The sequence below is a fragment of the Odontomachus brunneus genome, unplaced genomic scaffold (genome assembly GCF_010583005.1).
Source record: "Odontomachus brunneus isolate Ranch 3 - 2012 unplaced genomic scaffold, Obru_v1 Obru_scaffold_004, whole genome shotgun sequence".
NCBI lineage: Eukaryota > Metazoa > Arthropoda > Insecta > Hymenoptera > Formicidae > Odontomachus > Odontomachus brunneus.
In genome coordinates this window covers 1,889,393-1,908,329 of record NW_022639454.1, presented here as the reverse complement: position 1 = coordinate 1,908,329, position 18,937 = coordinate 1,889,393, and the positions used below count along the sequence as shown (strand labels likewise).

The following is an 18,937-nucleotide window of genomic DNA, read 5'->3' as shown; positions in this document are numbered from 1 at the left end:
TCTCTCTCTCTCTCTCTCTCTCTCTCTCTCTCTCTCTCTCTCTCTCTCTTCTCTCTTTCTGCCCCTTGCTCTCCCCCAAGGGGCCCTCGCGCCCTTCCGCCCTTCTCGCTCGCTCTCGCCACGTAATTCTGCGCGATTGGCTGGTGTCATGCCCGCGCGCGGCTCTGCCCGTGTGTGTATGTGTGCGCGCGCGCGCGTGTGTGTGTGTGTACGCTACATGATGTACCGCGTTAAGTGGCGGATGGGGAGACGAACGGTGGTTGCTTTGCATCCACGTACCCTCCCCTCGTCGTCGTCGACGGTCCCGGAACGACCAGGATCTGCTTATGATCTTGAAGGGTCGGCCGCGCGCGACGGACGCTCGCCCGAGACTTGACGCGCCTCGCTCGAGATCATGGCCGAAACGCATATCCCGCTCGTGTTAGATTATTACGAAGCGCATCTCGCTCGGAGCTTTATTCGCGCCCTTATACGGAGACGGCATATCCCATCCCCTCGTTCGCGCGGAGTCTCGCGTCGTGGCATAATTCGAGTTTGATTCGCCGGATCCTCGGCGCCTCGAATTTTTGCGATTCCCGCAGCTGCGCTCAGACAGACATTCCGCTTTCCAATCGACTCCGTAGATAAATAGGTCTGTTATTTTTTAGCCGAAATAAGTATCACAACACGAATTGTATCCCATTGTGATCCTATTGATCAGGTTGATCCCTATCAATTGTCTAGTACACGGAGAGAATATTACAGCTTTTCTTTCATATAAGTGTCTTTCAATTTTATTATGTTTCTAATAGACTGTTAGTGAGATCTATCTTGCTAAAGAACATAGTAAATTTCGTTAGAAACGCAGCGAATCTTTTAATAGCATATTTCAATTTCTCTCTGCCCTGAAATATAAGGAGTGCATATGGTAAATAAGTAGTGAATTGCTGCAGAATGTTCGTCTATTCCTCGGTTACAAAATTCTCTCTTTATATAAGGCAATATTATTGAGTTCTGATAAGTCAAGAAACGTGCTGCAATCATGACACTAATAATATCACTTTACACAAGCTAGATAACTGATTGGGATCAATCTGATCAGGTCTATGGGATAAATTTCTAGTCGGGGTTGCACTTTATATCTGTAGAGCGAAACAAGCACATAATTTAACACTGAAAGGAAAAGAAATGAAGTTTCAGTACATCATCATTGGTTCAGCTAAAAAGAAAACAGACCTGATTCTATAGATCGATCTCGCGTTTTCTCGAATTTGGACAGTCGACCACTAAATCTTTGTCTCGCAGTGGATGCATTTTTTTGCAGCAGCCAATTCTTAGCAACGATAACGAAATAACCTTAACATTTCAACTCAACTACCAACATGTAAACCTGTCCAAAAGATACACTCTGATTTCTTTTTAATTTAGCAATAAAAATGCATAAGAAATAAAATTGAATACAAGATGTATTTAAATAATTTTAATAAAATCGGCATAGCTGAGATACGAATTATTCTAAATTTCTTTAGCCGAGATTCCAACCGAAATACTTCAAATCTGTGTTAAATTAGTCAAAAATGGTTCAAATCTCAGTCAAACCGGCAAATTATTTATATAAATAATTTTTTCAACTTTTTACATGTTTTGTTTAAACATTTTATTATTTATACAAATAATTTTACACATTTAACTTCATATTCATAATCAGCAAAAACGTCTATATCTTGTATTCAATTTTATTTCTTATGCATTTTTGTTGATGATAAAAGTAAGAACATTAAAAAGCTATAAATTACCTGATAAAAGTAAGAACATAAAAAGCTATAAATTACCTGAAATTCAAAGCTGGTCAAAATGAAAAAATATAACCTTAATATTTTTCGTAGTTCTACATTTGTACCAAATTCGAAAGAAATCGGAATGTACCTTTCGAATGGGTTTACTTGTGAGATTTATCTAACAATTATTAAATTATCTCTCTCTCTCTCTCCCCCTCTCTCTTTCTATGTATATATCTCTTTCGGCGCGCGCGCGTGGGTATAGAAATATGAAAAAAAAATATATACATATATATTCCGAAAAATCCGCGCGAAAGAACAAAGTCGTGGCGATAGCCGCGAGCCGTACGCTCGTCTTGACGTTATTTAATAATACGGCAATAGCACTAATAGTCGTGTATCCGAAGATACACACAGGCATGCGTGCGTGCGTGCGTTCGTGCGCGCACACGCGCACACAGCGGGGTAGAGACGCGAGAGTCCAGGCGGATATCAAGGTGAAAGATGCACGCCAGGTATATACACGGCAAACTTTCGAAGGGGGCGGTGTGAAGGGCGTAGCCCGCTAATTATAATTATACCACGAGGGTATTAGCAGCGTGAAATGCAACGTAAATTCTGGTGAAATACTCGCCGCCCCTCGGGGTCCCGGACGGCTCGTTTGCCAGTGAGCGCGCTTTGTTCCGCGAGGTGGCCGTACGACGACGATGAGGACGACGAGGACGACGGCAACGACGAGTCGGAGATCGACTCTTGCGTTGTCGCAGCAGCGTGTACACAAACGGTCACAAATGCCCGCACAAAGCGCCAGCCAAGCTCGCCAAAGGAGAAATGAGGGCGAGCCGACGCTTTTCCTTTGCCACGCACGGCTACGCGCGCGGTCCATCTTTGTCGCGGGAAAACATTAATGAGCACATGCGAACGCGTCGACGGGTCTCGTCCAGAAAGAATTTCCTCAACTGCCACCCGTTTGTCTCTTAATGAACCCACGGAATGCGCATCGTGAAATACGGTGGCCGAGAGTTCGATTGGCTTCAATTTCGCTCAAGCCGAAATTTCAGCTTTACCTTCCACCTGAATTTTCTAACGTTCGTATATTCCGAAGAATCAGTCAGTATTTAACACCACGTGGAAACAAGAGTCCTAAGGAAACCTTGGCACCTCTGCGGTAGAAAACAACAAAATATTTCTTGTGCACTGTGAGAGAAAGAAAATATCTAAGAAATAGAAAATATTTATTCGGTAGTTGCTAATAACATATTTACTTACATTATATTAATATAAAATGTTTCTCGAAAATAAAGAAATATACATTTTCTTCAAACTTTAGCTTTTCACTAACGCAATTCCCTATTCTATTTAAATAAAAGAATTTAAATTCAAGTAAATATGTAGCTAGTATATTCACCGAAAAAAAATATTCTTAATTTTGTTAGATATTATTCTGTGTATTATTAAATAGAATCAAAAGAAATATAGAAAAATCATATCAAAATAGGCGTTAAACAAAATATTGAAGTCTTGAAAAGAGGTTCACAATTTCGACTCGACTCACATTGACAGAGAAGAATGATCAACTGATCAACTGATCAAACGCCCAAGTAAGATAGCTGCTTGAAAATCTCAACTCGCGCGTATATTTTCTGTCTGATATGGTCCGAACACGAGCGGCGAGACATTCATTGTTGTCCGCGCCGGCATTCAGTTTTTCATTCGCCGCGATTAAAAAGCCGCGCCTCTGGGACTAATTAATAACAGTAATTACGCGCGCGAGCGAGTCATTCAAAGTTCGCAGGGACCCTTTGGCAGATTACGGCACACGCGCGTTCGTATTAGTCAGCGACTTAGACACGGCACGGCGCGGCGCGACCACGAGGATTAAGCTCCGTGTTCCGAGTCCAAGTTGGCCAGAGCGCGGCGGAGGGCGGTTTCTCCTAGTGCACTAATAACATAGTGGCGATCTGATAATTAATAATGAAACGCGAGGGGGGAGAACGCGCCAGCCCCGTTACGTTGAAAGGCTCGCGGAGTGGGTGGACCCCCTTTTTCTCGTAATTGCAAGGTGCGGACGCGCTGCTTTACGTGCGATTCGTCCGAGCCGCCGCGGAATGGTGGACGCGGAGAGGAACTACGAGAGCGACAGAAGAGGGCCCGGCACGGCAGGGGAATGGTCAGCGAGAGATATCCGCGTGCAGCACTGAAACCGTACTTAACCATTCATTAGCGTGCTGGAGCGGGGCTCGCGCGTACATATGTCTGCGTGTGTGTGTGTGTGTGTGTGTGTGTATGTACGTGCAGTTACGCCTCACCGCATCCCGCGACGCCGCGACGTCCGAGGGAGGGGCTGATGATCTAATCTGAGCCGCGATCTCGCATGCGAATCGAGACTTTTTTGCGCCACTTTGCGCGCGATTTTTATCGAATGCGCGCTCCTTCGCCGCGGCGGCCCGACTTTCATCGCCTCTTCTCTTCTTTCGCTCGCTCTTTCTTCTTTATCTCGCATACGCGCGCACGTTTATGTGTATCTTTTATTTTGCCGTAATGATATTAACGCGCACGCGGCATCCCGCTGCAGTTGCCGCAGCTGTCCGAGCTTGGTAGCGCGGAGAAGCAGCGAGGTGCGTTAGAGTGTAATTTGAAATTGTTACTTCTCGTCGCTTCTCCCGCGCTAATCGAATGAAAACATCGTCCTCTTCTCATCGAGTTAGGAAGATCCGTCGCCTCGGACGAAAGTTTCCGGCTGACTTTCTCTCGATTTTTACACATGCTTACACATATATAGACGCACCGCGAGGCAAGGAGAAAACTTATTAGCGTCTTCCTGACGTTAGTTCGAACAACTGCGAGTGCATGGCATGCAAACTGTTCCTAACTCCCTTAATATGGAGATAATACGACGAATCTTGTCTGAGAACCGCGGAAAGTGGCAATCTGATGCGCATAAAAAGCCCACGTGCGGTTGAATCTGAGATCGCACGTTCGAGGCGCGCCGAAGGAAGCGCGCGGGACGAAAGGGCGATCCGCCGTGGGGTGATAACGCCTGTTTACTTTGAAAATTAAAATCGACTGCGGCATGATTGTTTTCTGACAAAACGTCCCTCTCGCGGAGACGGGCGTACGAGGGACGGAAACCGACAGAAATCGACTAGAACGCGAGCGAGCGAACGAGCGAGTGGACTCGTCGTCGTCGTCGTCGTCGTCGTCGGAGATCAATTTGCGGAAAAAAAATATCAAGACGTAACCTAACCTAACCTCGACCTCGAGAGGAAACCTATGCGTGAAGCCGCAAGTCGCTCGATGCGCGCGAATCAAACGTTTCCTCGCTGGATAATTGACGATCTCGCGCAGCGCGTCCCGCAAAAATCGATCGGCAATGCGCCTCCCGTAATAAGCGGCTGGCATATGGGGGGTATGTTGGTTAGCCCCTCGCTGAGTGAGAGAAACTCGCGTTAGAAGGATCATTTGTAATCGCGAGTCACGTCGCGGTATCCTGGCGCGTAAATCGATTCATCTCCTGCGAACGCAACGCGACGCGACGCGGCGCGGCGCTCTATCGATCGTGCGTTTTCGCACCGGCGATGGAGTTCGCGCTCTCGTTTGGCGATTTGAATCCCCCGTGTCACAGGAGGAAAGGAAAGACCGCAGTGACCGCTTTTACGCGTCACGAGAGAACGTAGAGCTCGTTTTCGCGCATCCGCCTACTCTCGAAGCGTTACAACGAACCGCGGCTTCCGATCCTTTGCTCCTCCAGGTCGCGCCGGGTTGAGGATTTCCCGAGTAAGACGCGCGGAATCGAGTCGCGACGTTAGTCTGATGATTTTTCTTGCAGTGCCTCCGCCATTTAATCCTTCCTTTATTCCACTTCTACTGCCTCTCTCTCTCTCTCTCTCTCTCTCTCTCCCTCTCTCTCTTTCTCTCTTTCTCTCTCTTTCCGTCCGCGACTTCCTATATTCGCTCTTTTCTATTCTTCCTCTTTCTTCCTCTCTCTTTCGCAGCCGCCGCGCGATTTCTTCCTCTCGCGTTCTTTTCTTTTTTCCTTGTTTCCCTCCCTCGTCCCTCTCCGTCCCTCCCTCCGACATCGTTTCTACCGTCGACGAGCTTGGACTTTGCCGAGGAGGACTAAAACGAGACTCGACACAAATAAGATAATCTCCATTATAAACTCGGGGGTAGGGTAAGTAAACGATGAGGAGTTATTTACTTGGCTCGGAAAGAGGGGAGAAAGGGAACAAAGTAATAACAATGGAATGAGAATAAGAAGGAAGGTTTGAATCCGCCGTGGTACCAAGTTTGAAGTCGCGTAGGCGCATTAAAGGGGGCTTGCGCCGCCCGTTATTATCCAAAGCAAATGGCTTCTCTCTCTCTCCCCCCTCTCCTCTTTCTTTCTCCCTCTCTCTTCTCCCGGGGACTCGTCGTTCCCGTCTAATTTCGCGAAACCGGTGCTCCACGGCGGGATGGTCCGCGGCGACCATCGAAGTTTTCCAACGTCGTTAAGCGCTACGCGCGCGCGCGCGTGTTTCCGATTCATCGCCGTGGCTCGCGCTCGCGAGAATAATTCGAGGACACGAGATCGTATCACCGAGGTCTTGCCTTTCTTTCGCAATTTCGCACGCTACATACGCAAAAGCCCTCTGCTGTCTGTCTACTCTCGCGCGGCGAAGTTTCACGTTCGCGTAGGATCATTCACGGAAAGTACGCATGCTGCTCTCTTAAAGTGAATCAGTAAAAAATATTATTGACGGAGTAAAAAATATATCAGTAAAATATTTTTGACTGAAAGAAAGGACTATTTCAAACCATAATGATCAGTGAGTATTCACTGATTTTCAGTAAAAACGCTCCCACTTTATCACTCCGTCTTATCTGCCACTGATTATGATCAAGTGGAAGTAAGATTTCATTGCAAGATCTGTAATTCACGCAAATTCGTAATACTCTGCACTAGAGTGCAGACTACCCTCTAGTCACAGTTAGGCATGATGATTTCTGATTGGTCTACATCCTGTCCGCCATTTTTGAGGGTGACGTGAGTGGGAGTGAGAGAGAAACTCCAGTAGGAGTGAGAGAGACCGAAATGACGAAGCACGCTGCAGCTTCTCTCTCACTCAACTTACTCACTCTCTCTCACTTCCTTCCTACAAATGGCGAATGGTGTCCTAACTTTGACTCGAGGAACTCCACGCTGTACCTAATCAAACTTTCTGCGTTTGTGACGATGGAATTGACGGCTCCCATGTGTCTTGCATGCACTGTCCTTGTTCGCAAAGTGCATCAGTAATGGGAGTAGTCGCCCTTATTAACTGACTTTTTCTACACTTCTAGCTAAATCATGACTACATACTGACTACACTTCTAGCTAAATCACCAGATATATGTATAATATATTTCAGTGAAGAATGCGCCGCTTGTACTTTAGAGAGTAAGCTTCTCAGTAAAGCCTGGAACATTTACTAAGTCAAGGAGCCATAAAGCCTGGAACATTTACTCACTCATACAATTAGTATCTCTTCAGTGAGTCTTCAATTAGTCTTCCTAATCGTTCTCGTCGCGTTTAGATACAATATGATGCGATATGATACGACATGAAATGAAATGATACATGTCAAGCTGTCAAGAAGACTGACTAGCCTAACAATCAACAGTCATAACGTTCGCGTGTATCTAAACGCAATGTGGATGATTAGAAAGAGATAGAATTTGATGACTAATGAGTTTTGGTCGAGGAAACGTTGAAGCTTTATCGAGTGTGCATTTATCGAAGCAACGCGGCGATGTCGCGTGTAATTCCTCCTCCCCCTTCGCGTCTGGTGCGCTTGGTTCCGCGATGCCAGAATTTTGTTTCCCAGCAATTCCCGCTGTGTTATTATAAAATCAATTCGATGTTATTTATGAATCAATCGGGAATGTATTTGCACGTATAACGCAATGCCCAGTCTCTCGCTCGTAAATAAGTTAGCGAGAAAGAAGCTCACGTTTTCGTATCACACAGGCGTGCAAGCGAGTGCTTACGCGTCACTTAAGAGAAAGAGAGTGTCGCATATATCCGTAGGAAATAGACAGATCTGTCGCGAATGACGCGATTCTTCCGACGGCAATAACGCACGGTTATTATAGGACCGCGCATTTATCGCGGCGATAACAATTTGTGACGATTCTGTCACACACACACACACACACGCGCGCACGTAACACACAGACCAAATACGGTAGCGCGTGCAAAAGGGCAGTTTTTCGAACTGTACCGTATCATCGTTAATTCAGCCGCAAGTCATTAAAAATACAAAAGGTGCTTCCATTATCCCGACGCACACACATCCGCTGGTAATTAAATAATTTACATTTTCGTCGTGATTAAAAAAGTTTCGATGCGTGAGCGGAGAATTCTGATAACGGGAGCACCGGCACCGGGCGTAAAAATATCGCTACACACATTTCAGAGGAAACCTCGATAAAATTACGAAGGCTCGACATGCCAAGCCAGTAGCAACGCTTTGAAAAACTTGACAGACTATTAATTGAATAAAACCGAATGTTCGCAAATATTGTCGATACAAATCCTTTGTGCCGCGTGCATGCATTTATCGACACAGCGCGGCGGTCGTGTGTGCGTACCTACGTGTCTTTGTGCGTGTGCGGCGTGCACGCGTGTGGGAATGACACGGAAAAACGACGACGGAGATGTCAAAAAAAGTAAAATAGCGGCGCAAAAGCGCGCGGCTATTTCGCGAAATCCGCGAAAGAAGGATCATTGGGCGCCGGTGCGAGTCCGCGGCGACCTCGTGCTGTTATATAAGCGCGACGCACTCACCCAAGATGCGCCGCAGTCACCGCCTCCGAGGGTCTGAAAGGCCGGCATGCATCTGAACGTCATTCTGAGCTCTACCGCCGAATTATTGTCCAAAGGTCGATCGCGGTTCTCCGGTCACAACTTACCTAGAACAAGGCGAAACACTTAGTTAGCGATCGATCGACTGATCGAGTTACATTCCCCGTGGAGTTGGCCCCCCACCGTTCCTCTGTCCCCCAAAATGGAAAAAACAAATTTTTTACAATTTTTTCGTTCAATTGCTCATCGTTTGCACATGTTTGAGCAATTTGAGTTTTCACATTTTACACAGTCTGTGACTGTCGCGCATTTTACGCGGTCTGCGTAAAAGAGAGAGATTAAAGTTTCAATGAAGGCAAAATATCAATATAATGAAATATATATGTATAAAATGGAATATCTGTCTGTCTGCCTGCTATATCCAAACGACCGGTCTGAACCAAGTTTTGCATGGTTATTCTGTAAGGCTCTGCGGAAAATATAGGCTATACACATCCCATCCCTTCCTTCTAATTTTCTTGACTTTGAGATAACTCAGGCAACGCCAGGTGGTTTTTTAGCTATAGTGTATCGAATGTAATTAAAAAGGTTCTTCCTCAAGTCACAACACGAAGAAAACGACAATCAAGCATCTGCATTTTCGTTTCTGTCAGTAAAGATTCCCTCACTGATCCTTCAAGATTAACGGATACTGCAAGATCAACCAAGTTTTGCATGGTTATTCTGTAAGGCTCTGCGGAAAATATAGGCTATACACATCCCATCCCTTCCTTCTAATTTTCTTGACTTTGAGATAACTCAGGCAACGCCAGGTGGTTTTTTAGCTATAGTGTATCGAATATAATTAAAAAGGTCCTTCCTCAAGTCACAACACGAAGAAAACGACAATCAAGCATCTGCATTTTCGTTTCTGTCAGTAAAGATTCCCTCACTGATCCTTCAAGATTAACGGATACTGCAAGATCAACCAAGTTTTGCATGGTTATTCTGTAAGGCTCTGCGGAAAATATAGGCTATACACATCCCACCCCTTCCTTCTAATTCTCTCGACTTTGCGATAGCTCAGGCAACGCCAGGTGGTTTTTTAGCTATAGTGTATCGAATGTAATTAAAAAGGTCCTTCCTCAAGTCACAACACGAAGAAAACGACAAGCATCTGCATTTTCGTTTCTGTCAGTGAAGATTCCCTCACTGATCCTTCAAGATTAACGGATGCTGCAGGATCAATGTGGAGGGAGAAAGTTCTGACTCGGGACACAGTCGAGAAAAATTCTGCAACCCTGACTTTCGCGTCGTTTATTTTCGCGCTGAATATAAATCCTATATTGTATAATCTGAGATCGCAACGGGCCTATGTGCAATCTTCCTTTGGGTTCTCCGATACTTTCAGGACCACACGTTCGAACGTTCCGTAAGACGCGCGATTGGCAACGCATCGTTCGCCGATTATCTCCCGGCGTAACAAATCTGCATAACGTCATGCAGATGCCACAGAATATAAGCGCGTGTTCCGGGAACGAACGAACGAACGAACGAACGAGGAGAGTTCCGTTCGTGGTATCGGCGCGTCGCCCTTCGCGATCGCGCTCGCAGATATCGAAGATGTCGGCGATAAACGGCCGAGGGTGCGTTGCGCCAGGGCGCTACGATTATCCGAGGCTCATTAAGCGCGCGAACGCGCGTGTCCTTTGAGCGGATATAACCTTCCCTCGCATTTGCCAAGTAAATAGGGATCATTGTGGGACATTACGAGAGGTTGTAATCTAGCCGCGATGGCTAACCGTTTCGTGGCTCACGGCGTCCCGGCTGAAAATGTAACTAACCGAGTCTTGGAAAAACTAGTAGTTGGAATAGATAGTGCAGAGTAGACTCAATCTCCCAGCTCATCATTAGTCCACTGGCTGATTATTCACCGACATTGAAATCGGTTTTGTAATGCAGCCATTGGCCAAACATTACGTACGATAGAATATACTAAGAAAAAATACTTGAAATACTTTACTCACAGGATATAAAGTTTATGTCTGTGAGAACTTCGTGTTGTGACTATGACATAAAGTTTAGTTCCGCAAATGAATATCCCACAGAAATGTAGTTTCAAGTATTTTTTAGTCAGCGTAGGCGCATAGCGCTGTCTATTCCGAGATATATAATCCAGCTTCTATGTATCGCCGCTGGCATTTTAAAGTTAGCAAATTGAAATTAAGTTTACGTTATTTTATATAAATCTCAAAACAGTACGCGGCGCGCGCGCGAGAGTTGTATCACTACGAGTCCTCATTTCACAGAACCGTAATTTCATTCGTTTAACCATCAGTTGACCTATTTCTTCTAGCTACTAACATTATTAGCTAATAACGATGTTAGCCATACATTTACTATCTCGCGGCTGAACGCTTACAAAGTATAACTGGAAATGTTTAACGGTTACGCGCAAAATTGAACCGCGAGACTTCGGCGCGCACTTCAATCGCGCTGATAACCCGAATTCGACGATTCGGGAGATGGGTTGCGCCAAATTTTTCAGACGTTCTCGAACGTTTGAAATGACTCAACGCGCGTCATCACACGTTTCGATAGACCCCGCTCGGCTACCGCGATTCCACCATCGACCGTTTGAAATGTCAGTAATTCAGGAGCAATCGAGAACCGACGGGAGATCACGATGTGTTTCGCGCGCGGCCAGGAATCCCAAAAATCCGGCCACAGACAGTTGCGTAAGCGGTGCCTCCTTCCCCTCCCACTCCCCCCTATTCTCGTTCCTTCCGAAGGGATTATTAGGCCGAGCGCAGCGCATTCTTTCGCGCGTCCGAATAAGACAACGAGGAGTGCGAACCGGAGGAATGAAAGGAGATGTAAAAGAAGAAGAGGATGTCGACAGAGAGGAAGAAAGAGTCGAGTGGGTCCAGCCGAAGGAGAAGAAGGAACGGCAGAGGGAGAAGAAAAGAGCGCCGACGAGCAAAAAAGAGAGAGAGAGAGAGAGAGAGAGATTCGCACACGCTCTTACCTCGTTCATCTATCGGAATTCTCCTCTATCGTGACGAATGAAATAATAGCGACAAACATCCGCGGAAGCATTAACGGAGCTCCCGAACGACGCGGAATATTCACGCTGGAAAAATGGCGCCTAGCTTCTTCTCCCCTACGATCTCACCCTCCGCGCGTATTTCTGCAAGAAAGCACATCCGCGCGAGATGAAAGGAGCGTCGGAAAATGAATCCTACTTTGTTCCTCTCTCGCCCTCTGCCATCCGTCCGTTGTTCGTTCGTTCGTTCGTTCGTTCATTCGTTCGTTCGCTCGTTCGTTCGCTCGTCCCTTGCGTCCGATTTCGGCGCGGAAAACGCGAGCCCGGGCTGATGTCGCTGCGGGAATGAATAATGGATTCGAGCGCAGCCATGCCAGGTACTCGGTTGAATATTCATAATGCATCTCTACACCGCACCGTTCGTGTGTGAGGGATCCGCGTGAGTGTGTCGGTGTGTGCATGCGCACGTGTGCACGCGCGCGCGCACGTTTCGCTGCAGCGCGCCGTTGCAGCACGCTCTTGCCTCTGCACGCGTGGCTCGCGTGCGTGCTTTGCGCGCGTGTAGCCTAACCGAGTCGCGAGAGCAGCGCAGCATGGTGCAGCATGGTGCAGCAGCGCGGCGCAGCGCAGCGCACACGCGCCGACGAACCGCCGCGAGTCAGAGGGACTCGCTTAAATTCAATCAGCCATTGGCGCTTTTATATATGCAACGCCGAACGCCGCAAGTAGCAGCAGCGACGTTACTCGGGATACTCGCCGGGACCCTCTCCGCGAGGGATGATTTATGAAAGTCCCGTGGACATTTCCTCCGCGGAGACAACGAGCGCGACGGTGATTCATAAACTGTGATTCTCGGGCTGAAAGTGTTTCTCGCTCCGGAGACGCATTGACGCGCATTGCAGAGGACGATACGAAAGATGCTGCGTGCCGATGAAAACGTGACAGGTGATGATTTGATATATTAAGGAAGGAAGTAGGAATACAGGATCGGTGATCGTTAATTCATGTTTCGGCAGCTGAAAGTGCAAGAATCCCTCGGAACGTACAGTCGTTTGCATTAAGCCGCGACACTTTCTTGGACACAAGTTTACGCGGTATAATGATGCATATATTATTTCTACTCGTATTATTTATTCAATATTATTTCTGCTTACGAATCACCTTCATATATTTCGTATTCAAAAATTTGCAAGCTCTCAAACCTCCCAAAATACTCAAGCTCGTGCGCAGAGTCTCACAAAATTCGCACAAAGCGTGCAGACTCGTTAAATTTGCTCTAAAAAAAAGAGTCGCAACTTTTATGCAAACAATTGTACATTGTCGAACAATCTTATCCTCTGCCGCGGTTGGTAAATTATTTATCGCAGCCTCCAGGTTTCGTTGCCTGTTAATAGGCCTGACAACATGCGATTAAAAACGGAGGCCTTTCACATCTCGTCATTTTGCGCAACTATCTCGCACCGCCAGGATGTGCGAGAAGAATCCACGCTTATGAAAATGTACGGCTTCCACGGCTCGCTTTTTCCGTCAGGATACTCTCGTGTCCTGTTGTACGTGAAAATTCGATTAATACGACGAACCGAAGGGAAAACGTCGCGTTGGTACTTTCGTGTTCGCGCCGAGAGACGCGTCGCAGCGCGGGCGTTCTTAGCCGCTGCCAGAGGTTCGTGCGAAATACGCGACTACTCGCTGGAATATGGAATGAGCCGTGTTACTCGCTCCAATAAGCACCGAGTAATGTGTGTACATGCCGCGTGTACTTGCGAGCACGCATGCGTTCGCACAAGTGGATGTACGGCGAGCGAGAGGACGTACATTTCCTCCACCCAACTGCCGAAATTGGACCACCAGATTGAAACTGTCGCCTACCCTCTCCTTGGGGAAGGAGTGGCGCGGCATTTCGCAGAGGGTGAGAGGGAACAGGAGATGCCGCGTGGCCCGGGTCTCTGTCTCTCTTTCTCTCTCTCCCTCCCTCCCTCTCTCTCTCTCTCTCTCTCTCTGTCTCTCTGCCTATCTGTCTCTCTGTCTCTCTGTCTCTTCCCGACGTGTTCGTTCGTTCGTTCGTCCTTCGAAGCCCTCACGCGTTTCGTCGAGCAGGACGAAGACACGAGGGTGCCGCCCCTCGTCTCCCATGTTACGGCGACGCGACGGTGTGTAATCGCCGTAGCGCGCCGTGCGGTGAGTTTAATCTGCGATGCGTTTGAAGCGCGGCGAAATTTTGCGCCAACTCGGCGGAGATTTAAGTCGTCGTCGTCGTCGTTGTCGTCATCATCCTCGTCGTCGTCGCCGCGCGAAACGGCTCCGAGGAACAGGATTTTTCAATCTGAGATTCGTATTTCTTCCGCGCTGTCTGCTTCTTTTTCTTTCTATCTCTCCCTCTCTCCCCGTCTCTCTCTCTCTCTCTCTCTCTCTCTCTCTCTCTCTCTCTCTCAGTCTCTTCACCGAATGCGTTTTCACCTTAGACCGCTGTCGCGCGCGTCGTGCAAGCAGCTCTGACAGCGACGAATTTTTTCAGCGAATTTCTATTCCGCGGAGAGCCGTGCGATTTCCTCTCCCCCGTTCGCCCGATGTCCGCGTTAACTTTGTTGTGAAAACTAGTTGTATAGAGCTCGTAACTGTTCGATACGGCGAGCCGTTTGATACGGCGAAAGCATTTGATACTTCAGAATTTGCTATTACATTTCAAAGGACTATTAGACGACCGCATCGCTTTGAAACATTGCCTCCCGCAATACCAAAATTATTGTGGCCACGGACTGCGCAACGAAGATCGGAATTCATTGATTGAGATGCAAATACCGTTACAACATAGTCTTGACTATGCGAAATAGTCAATTGTAATGTATGAATTCATCCCGACGCAGTATGCAGATACGACTATGCACCGGTGCAGCAGCGTGCAGCACGTGCGCACGCGAAATGATTATTCAGAGATCATTGGAACCAAAAGTAATCAGTTAGCTGGAGCTTCGATATCGCGAAATTTCGCTATCGTTCGTTGATCAATCCCAGAATGGGATACTACGGCCACTACACATACCACAAAATTTTATATTTTTCGCTTACATTTTAATTCATTGCTTATTAAGGGGATGCTGGAGTCGATGACGAACTCGAACAATGTCGATAATGCAGAGACGATCGTCACTAACATAATCACACTATCCTTTTCGTATTTCTTGTATATATAGAACTTACATGAATATGTGTTGCTTTGTTATACTCAACGGAAAACCTAACCATATATGTGTAGAAATCTTTCTGCAAACTTTTTCGATATTTTTAAGCTTCCAAATGCAGATGCGAAGATAGAGCAATGTTCTTCAAAATTTTTCTGTTTGGAGCATTCACACTTTCAGTGTGTACAATTTTGCGGAGCTTTTGAATTAGGCAAATATTACGCTAACTGACAGCTTGAGATTTTACATTTTTGTTCGTTTTCGATACATATCGAGCAATGCTCCTATTTATTTTTGCACGTACTTTTATCGCGTAAAAGCATTTGTAATTCTGTGTAACCAATACGACGTAAACTTTGCAGATGTCAATATTCTGTCGGTAAAGTTTTTAGCTTCAGCATCCCTTTAATCTATCACAGATTTTAAACACATTATATCGTATCATATTGTACTCGGACACTATGAGAACGATTAGGTTAGTAAGTTTGGTCCGTAATAAATGTAAAGATACCTAATATATATAAATTAAGGCTTTTTAGAGCTTCTTGTACACGGAGAAGATATTATACTTATTTTTGTTTATATAAATTCTTTTTAATTTAAATAAATTCTTTCCATTTTCACTATGAGTTTTCAGTGGTGCGGAAAAACAGATTTAGACTGCCAGTAAGATTTATCTTATACAGTTAAATTTCGCAAGTTGTGGACGTTACGAATTTCTTTTTAATAACACCCTGAGGGAGAAAATACTTAAAAAATAATAAATATTTCCTGAGTGGATACTGATAATATATTTAAATCTAAATAGATCTAAATCTTAAATCCTTTTCTTTAAGATTTAGAATTTTTATTTAGAATAAACAATTGCTTTCATGAAAAGGTTTTCTTAAATTTCTCAGAAAATGTGTGTTTTCTTATTTGGAAAATATTTTACATATTTTACACCAGTACCCGCCGCGAATATAAGTGTTCACTTTTTCTTAGATATGTATTTCTCTCTCACAGTGTACGAAATAATAGGATAATAAATTATTGTGGTAAGTCGCTTTATTTCTCGGTTACAAAATCCTATGGTAACTTTTACCGTAACATTTTCTCTGTATACAGCTAAGCTGGAACAGTCAGCTACTCTGTACACCCAGTTACGAGTGTGAAAATCGTGTGTGTTCATTCCAGGGTTAATTTTCCCGACATCGCCCGTGCAGCCTCGGAATCTTTTCCTATCTGCGATACGAATCGGTGCATCGCGCGTGCAATCCGGTTTCGCGTCGAGACACTACGCGGAATGGCATTTAACCTCGCCATCGGATAAGCCAGCCAGCCAGCCAGCCAGCCGGCAAAGCAAGAGCGGTTCGCGAGAGCAAGCAAGCGGCACGCGAGAGAGCAAGCGACGGCGACGTGGGATCTGGGTCTGACTGAGTTATACGTCGGGGCCGAACGAAAAGTTTAACGCTGGCAATCTTCGGCGTTATCGTCTTTTATAGGTATTACCGGTGCGCGACCGCGCGCGGATCCGAGGAGACCGGATAACCGGATGAACCCGGTAAGACACGCATACATATACATACACACAATACACCTTTACGCCCCCGATTATCCGTCTCTCTCTCTCTCTCTCTCTCTCTCTCTCTCGTGCGCGCGCGCCTAACGATTCCCGGTATCCCGAATTCCGAGTGCACCGCCACCTTTTTTTTATGGTCAAACCAGCAGCGCACGGTGCCGCGTCCTCCTCGCCGGGTATACGACTGCTAACGACGTGCCATTAAATCGAGTTAACGAGGGTAGCTGCGCGCTATTTGCCGAGCTATTTCCTAGCCGCCGCCGTCGCCGCGCGCGATCGTTTCGCCCCGGCCATCGGTAAACCACAAAACGGTGTTCTGCGCCCCTTTCAAGGAAACGACGACATTTCCGCGGACACTTGCGCGACGGCTTGTCCCGCCTCGCTTCGCAACCTGACGTGAGAGAGTGCCGAACATTTCTTTCTTCTTCTTTTGCCCGTTCTTCTTCCGCTTCCTCCGCTCGCGCTCGCGGAGGGGAGCGCGTTAATCCGCCAAGACCTACGAGGCTCCATGGCGTGATCGAGGCTGCTCACGGTCATTAAGATGATTTTAACGGTCCGCTCTCGATAGTCGTTCCGGAAGAATCGGCCAGTGCCGATGGACGGACGAGTTTCTGCTTTCGCGACGCGGCCGTAAAATGCGACAGTCCGTCAATGAACGTTTACAGAGGATGCGCGTTTGCGAGAGTCGCGCTTGAGAAATATCTTACGCGCGAGCGAAATTAATTCCGCACCGCGGCTCTCGCACGATAAAGTGTGTGCGCGCGCGTTATCGTTGCCGTCGGAACGACCCTTTGGGCTGCGCGTCGACTCAGAAATTTATGCGTTTATCGAGAATCGAGCGCGGATATCGTAACAAATCATAGAAAGCTACTCGATTATACCACGATAATAATAAACGAGCGCGTCTCTCTCTCTCTCTCTCTCTCTCTCTCTCTCTCTCTCTCTCTTACACACATAGCGATGCACGCGGTTATAACTCGCCGATACCACACCGCGTCGTATCCGCGAGACGCTGATTTATGAGTCCGATGAAAGGGACGATTACATTCCGCCATTATCCCGGGCTTCATTTCAAGCGCGGAACCCTATACCTTTTCTATTACTTATTCATTCGGTGCACTATCATCCTCTTATTTCAGCCGCATAATTACAGGCGACGGTTATCCGATCGCAACGCTCAGAGCCAATCTCGCTCTTCTTTCCTTTGCGCATTATGTTTTCAATCCTGTGGCCACAGAGAGAGAGAGAGAGAGAGAGAGAGAGAGAGAGAGAGAGAAGGAGAAAGAGAGAGAAAGAGAAAAATAAAAAAAACTAGAGAGTATCTCGAGTGTGTAATCGCGTAAGTTTAATAATCCACACCGCGCTACACCGTCGACAAACGTTAACACGGATTGTCGGGATCCGATTCGATCGAATCTCATTGTCGCGAATCTTTTTGCGGCGTGCAAGTGCACATACTTCGGGTGAATGATCGGGGAATTACGTCGCGGTTATTGAGCTGATTCCAAAATCTTGTCCTACAAACACTGAACTAACGTTTTCAAGTTTTAATCTACTTTAACTATGTCGAACTTGAAAGACTATTGAAGGCAGTTACTCTTACCGAACATTAAATATTTCCTAAATAAGTACTTGCCTGAGGCTCGACACGGAGAAAACGGCGAAAACGGTTTCAAACAACCATTTGGAACAAAGTAATACAATAATACGTACAGCGTTACAAATTCTCCAATGATTCTTCAAGCTCGATGGTATTAGCTGGATCAACATAGAACCAAAATTTTCACACACACATTGTGGTCAATACGAATAAAGCAATTTTCAATGCTCCATTTAACGCGTATTTTGACAGTTTTTTATCAACCTCTTCTAATTCCATCTAATCTACCAGTTCTGCCGACAAGTCTTCTTTAAAATTGACAAGTGTAATTTTGTACGTTTCCCGCTAATTAAATGCGCTAAATAGAACCCCATTTTCCATGTGTATCACACATACATTGATTCTTCTTATATAAATGTTAGAAAGTTCAGGTCCAAAATAGAACTAAAATTTCGACTCAGGACCCGTCGTGAGATTTGACGTACACGCAAAAAAAGAACAAGCTTCCAGAGCTAAAAAATAGCTGTGGCAGATAAGATGTGTCACTGAAATAGGGACAGCTAATGTCGATACTACCGAAACTAAATTTATTCGCTGTTAAATTTAGGCGCTACAGCGAGAAATATTAGCTGCTAGAAATAAATGACTGTAACAAATGATTGTAGCTGTACGGCAAACTTCTTTAATATATGCATACGATAAGAAATTTAGGAATAACTGCCATTTTCTTAGCTACTTGAAATAATGTGCATTTTTAATGTCACCTAATATATTTGTATTTCATAGCAAATGCATCTTAGCTGTCATAGCCAATTCTTAAGCCAAGTGACAGCTAAACGATTAGCCTTTTGACTAAGCTTGAATCAGCTACCGCGGTTTAGCTGATATTACTAAATCATTTTTTCGCGTGTAGTCGTAAGGCGGGGAACAGTCCGAACGATTGATCCGCGACAATCGCTGGAATAATACGCCGCGTCCGTGATAGTCAC

General features: G+C 46.0%; 1 protein-coding gene across 1 annotated transcript in view; it reads right to left on the bottom strand.

The window, feature by feature from the left end:
• The window catches only part of LOC116845066 (transcription factor AP-2-epsilon), a 188,424-nt gene that overhangs the window by 155,883 nt on the left and 13,604 nt on the right, over positions 1–18,937 (bottom strand). Inside the window, exon 2 of the mRNA XM_032817367.1 lies at positions 8,566–8,685. Coding sequence (XP_032673258.1) covers positions 8,566–8,628 — 63 coding nt within the window. The 5' untranslated portion in view covers positions 8,629–8,685. The remainder of the gene's footprint in view (positions 1–8,565; positions 8,686–18,937) is intronic.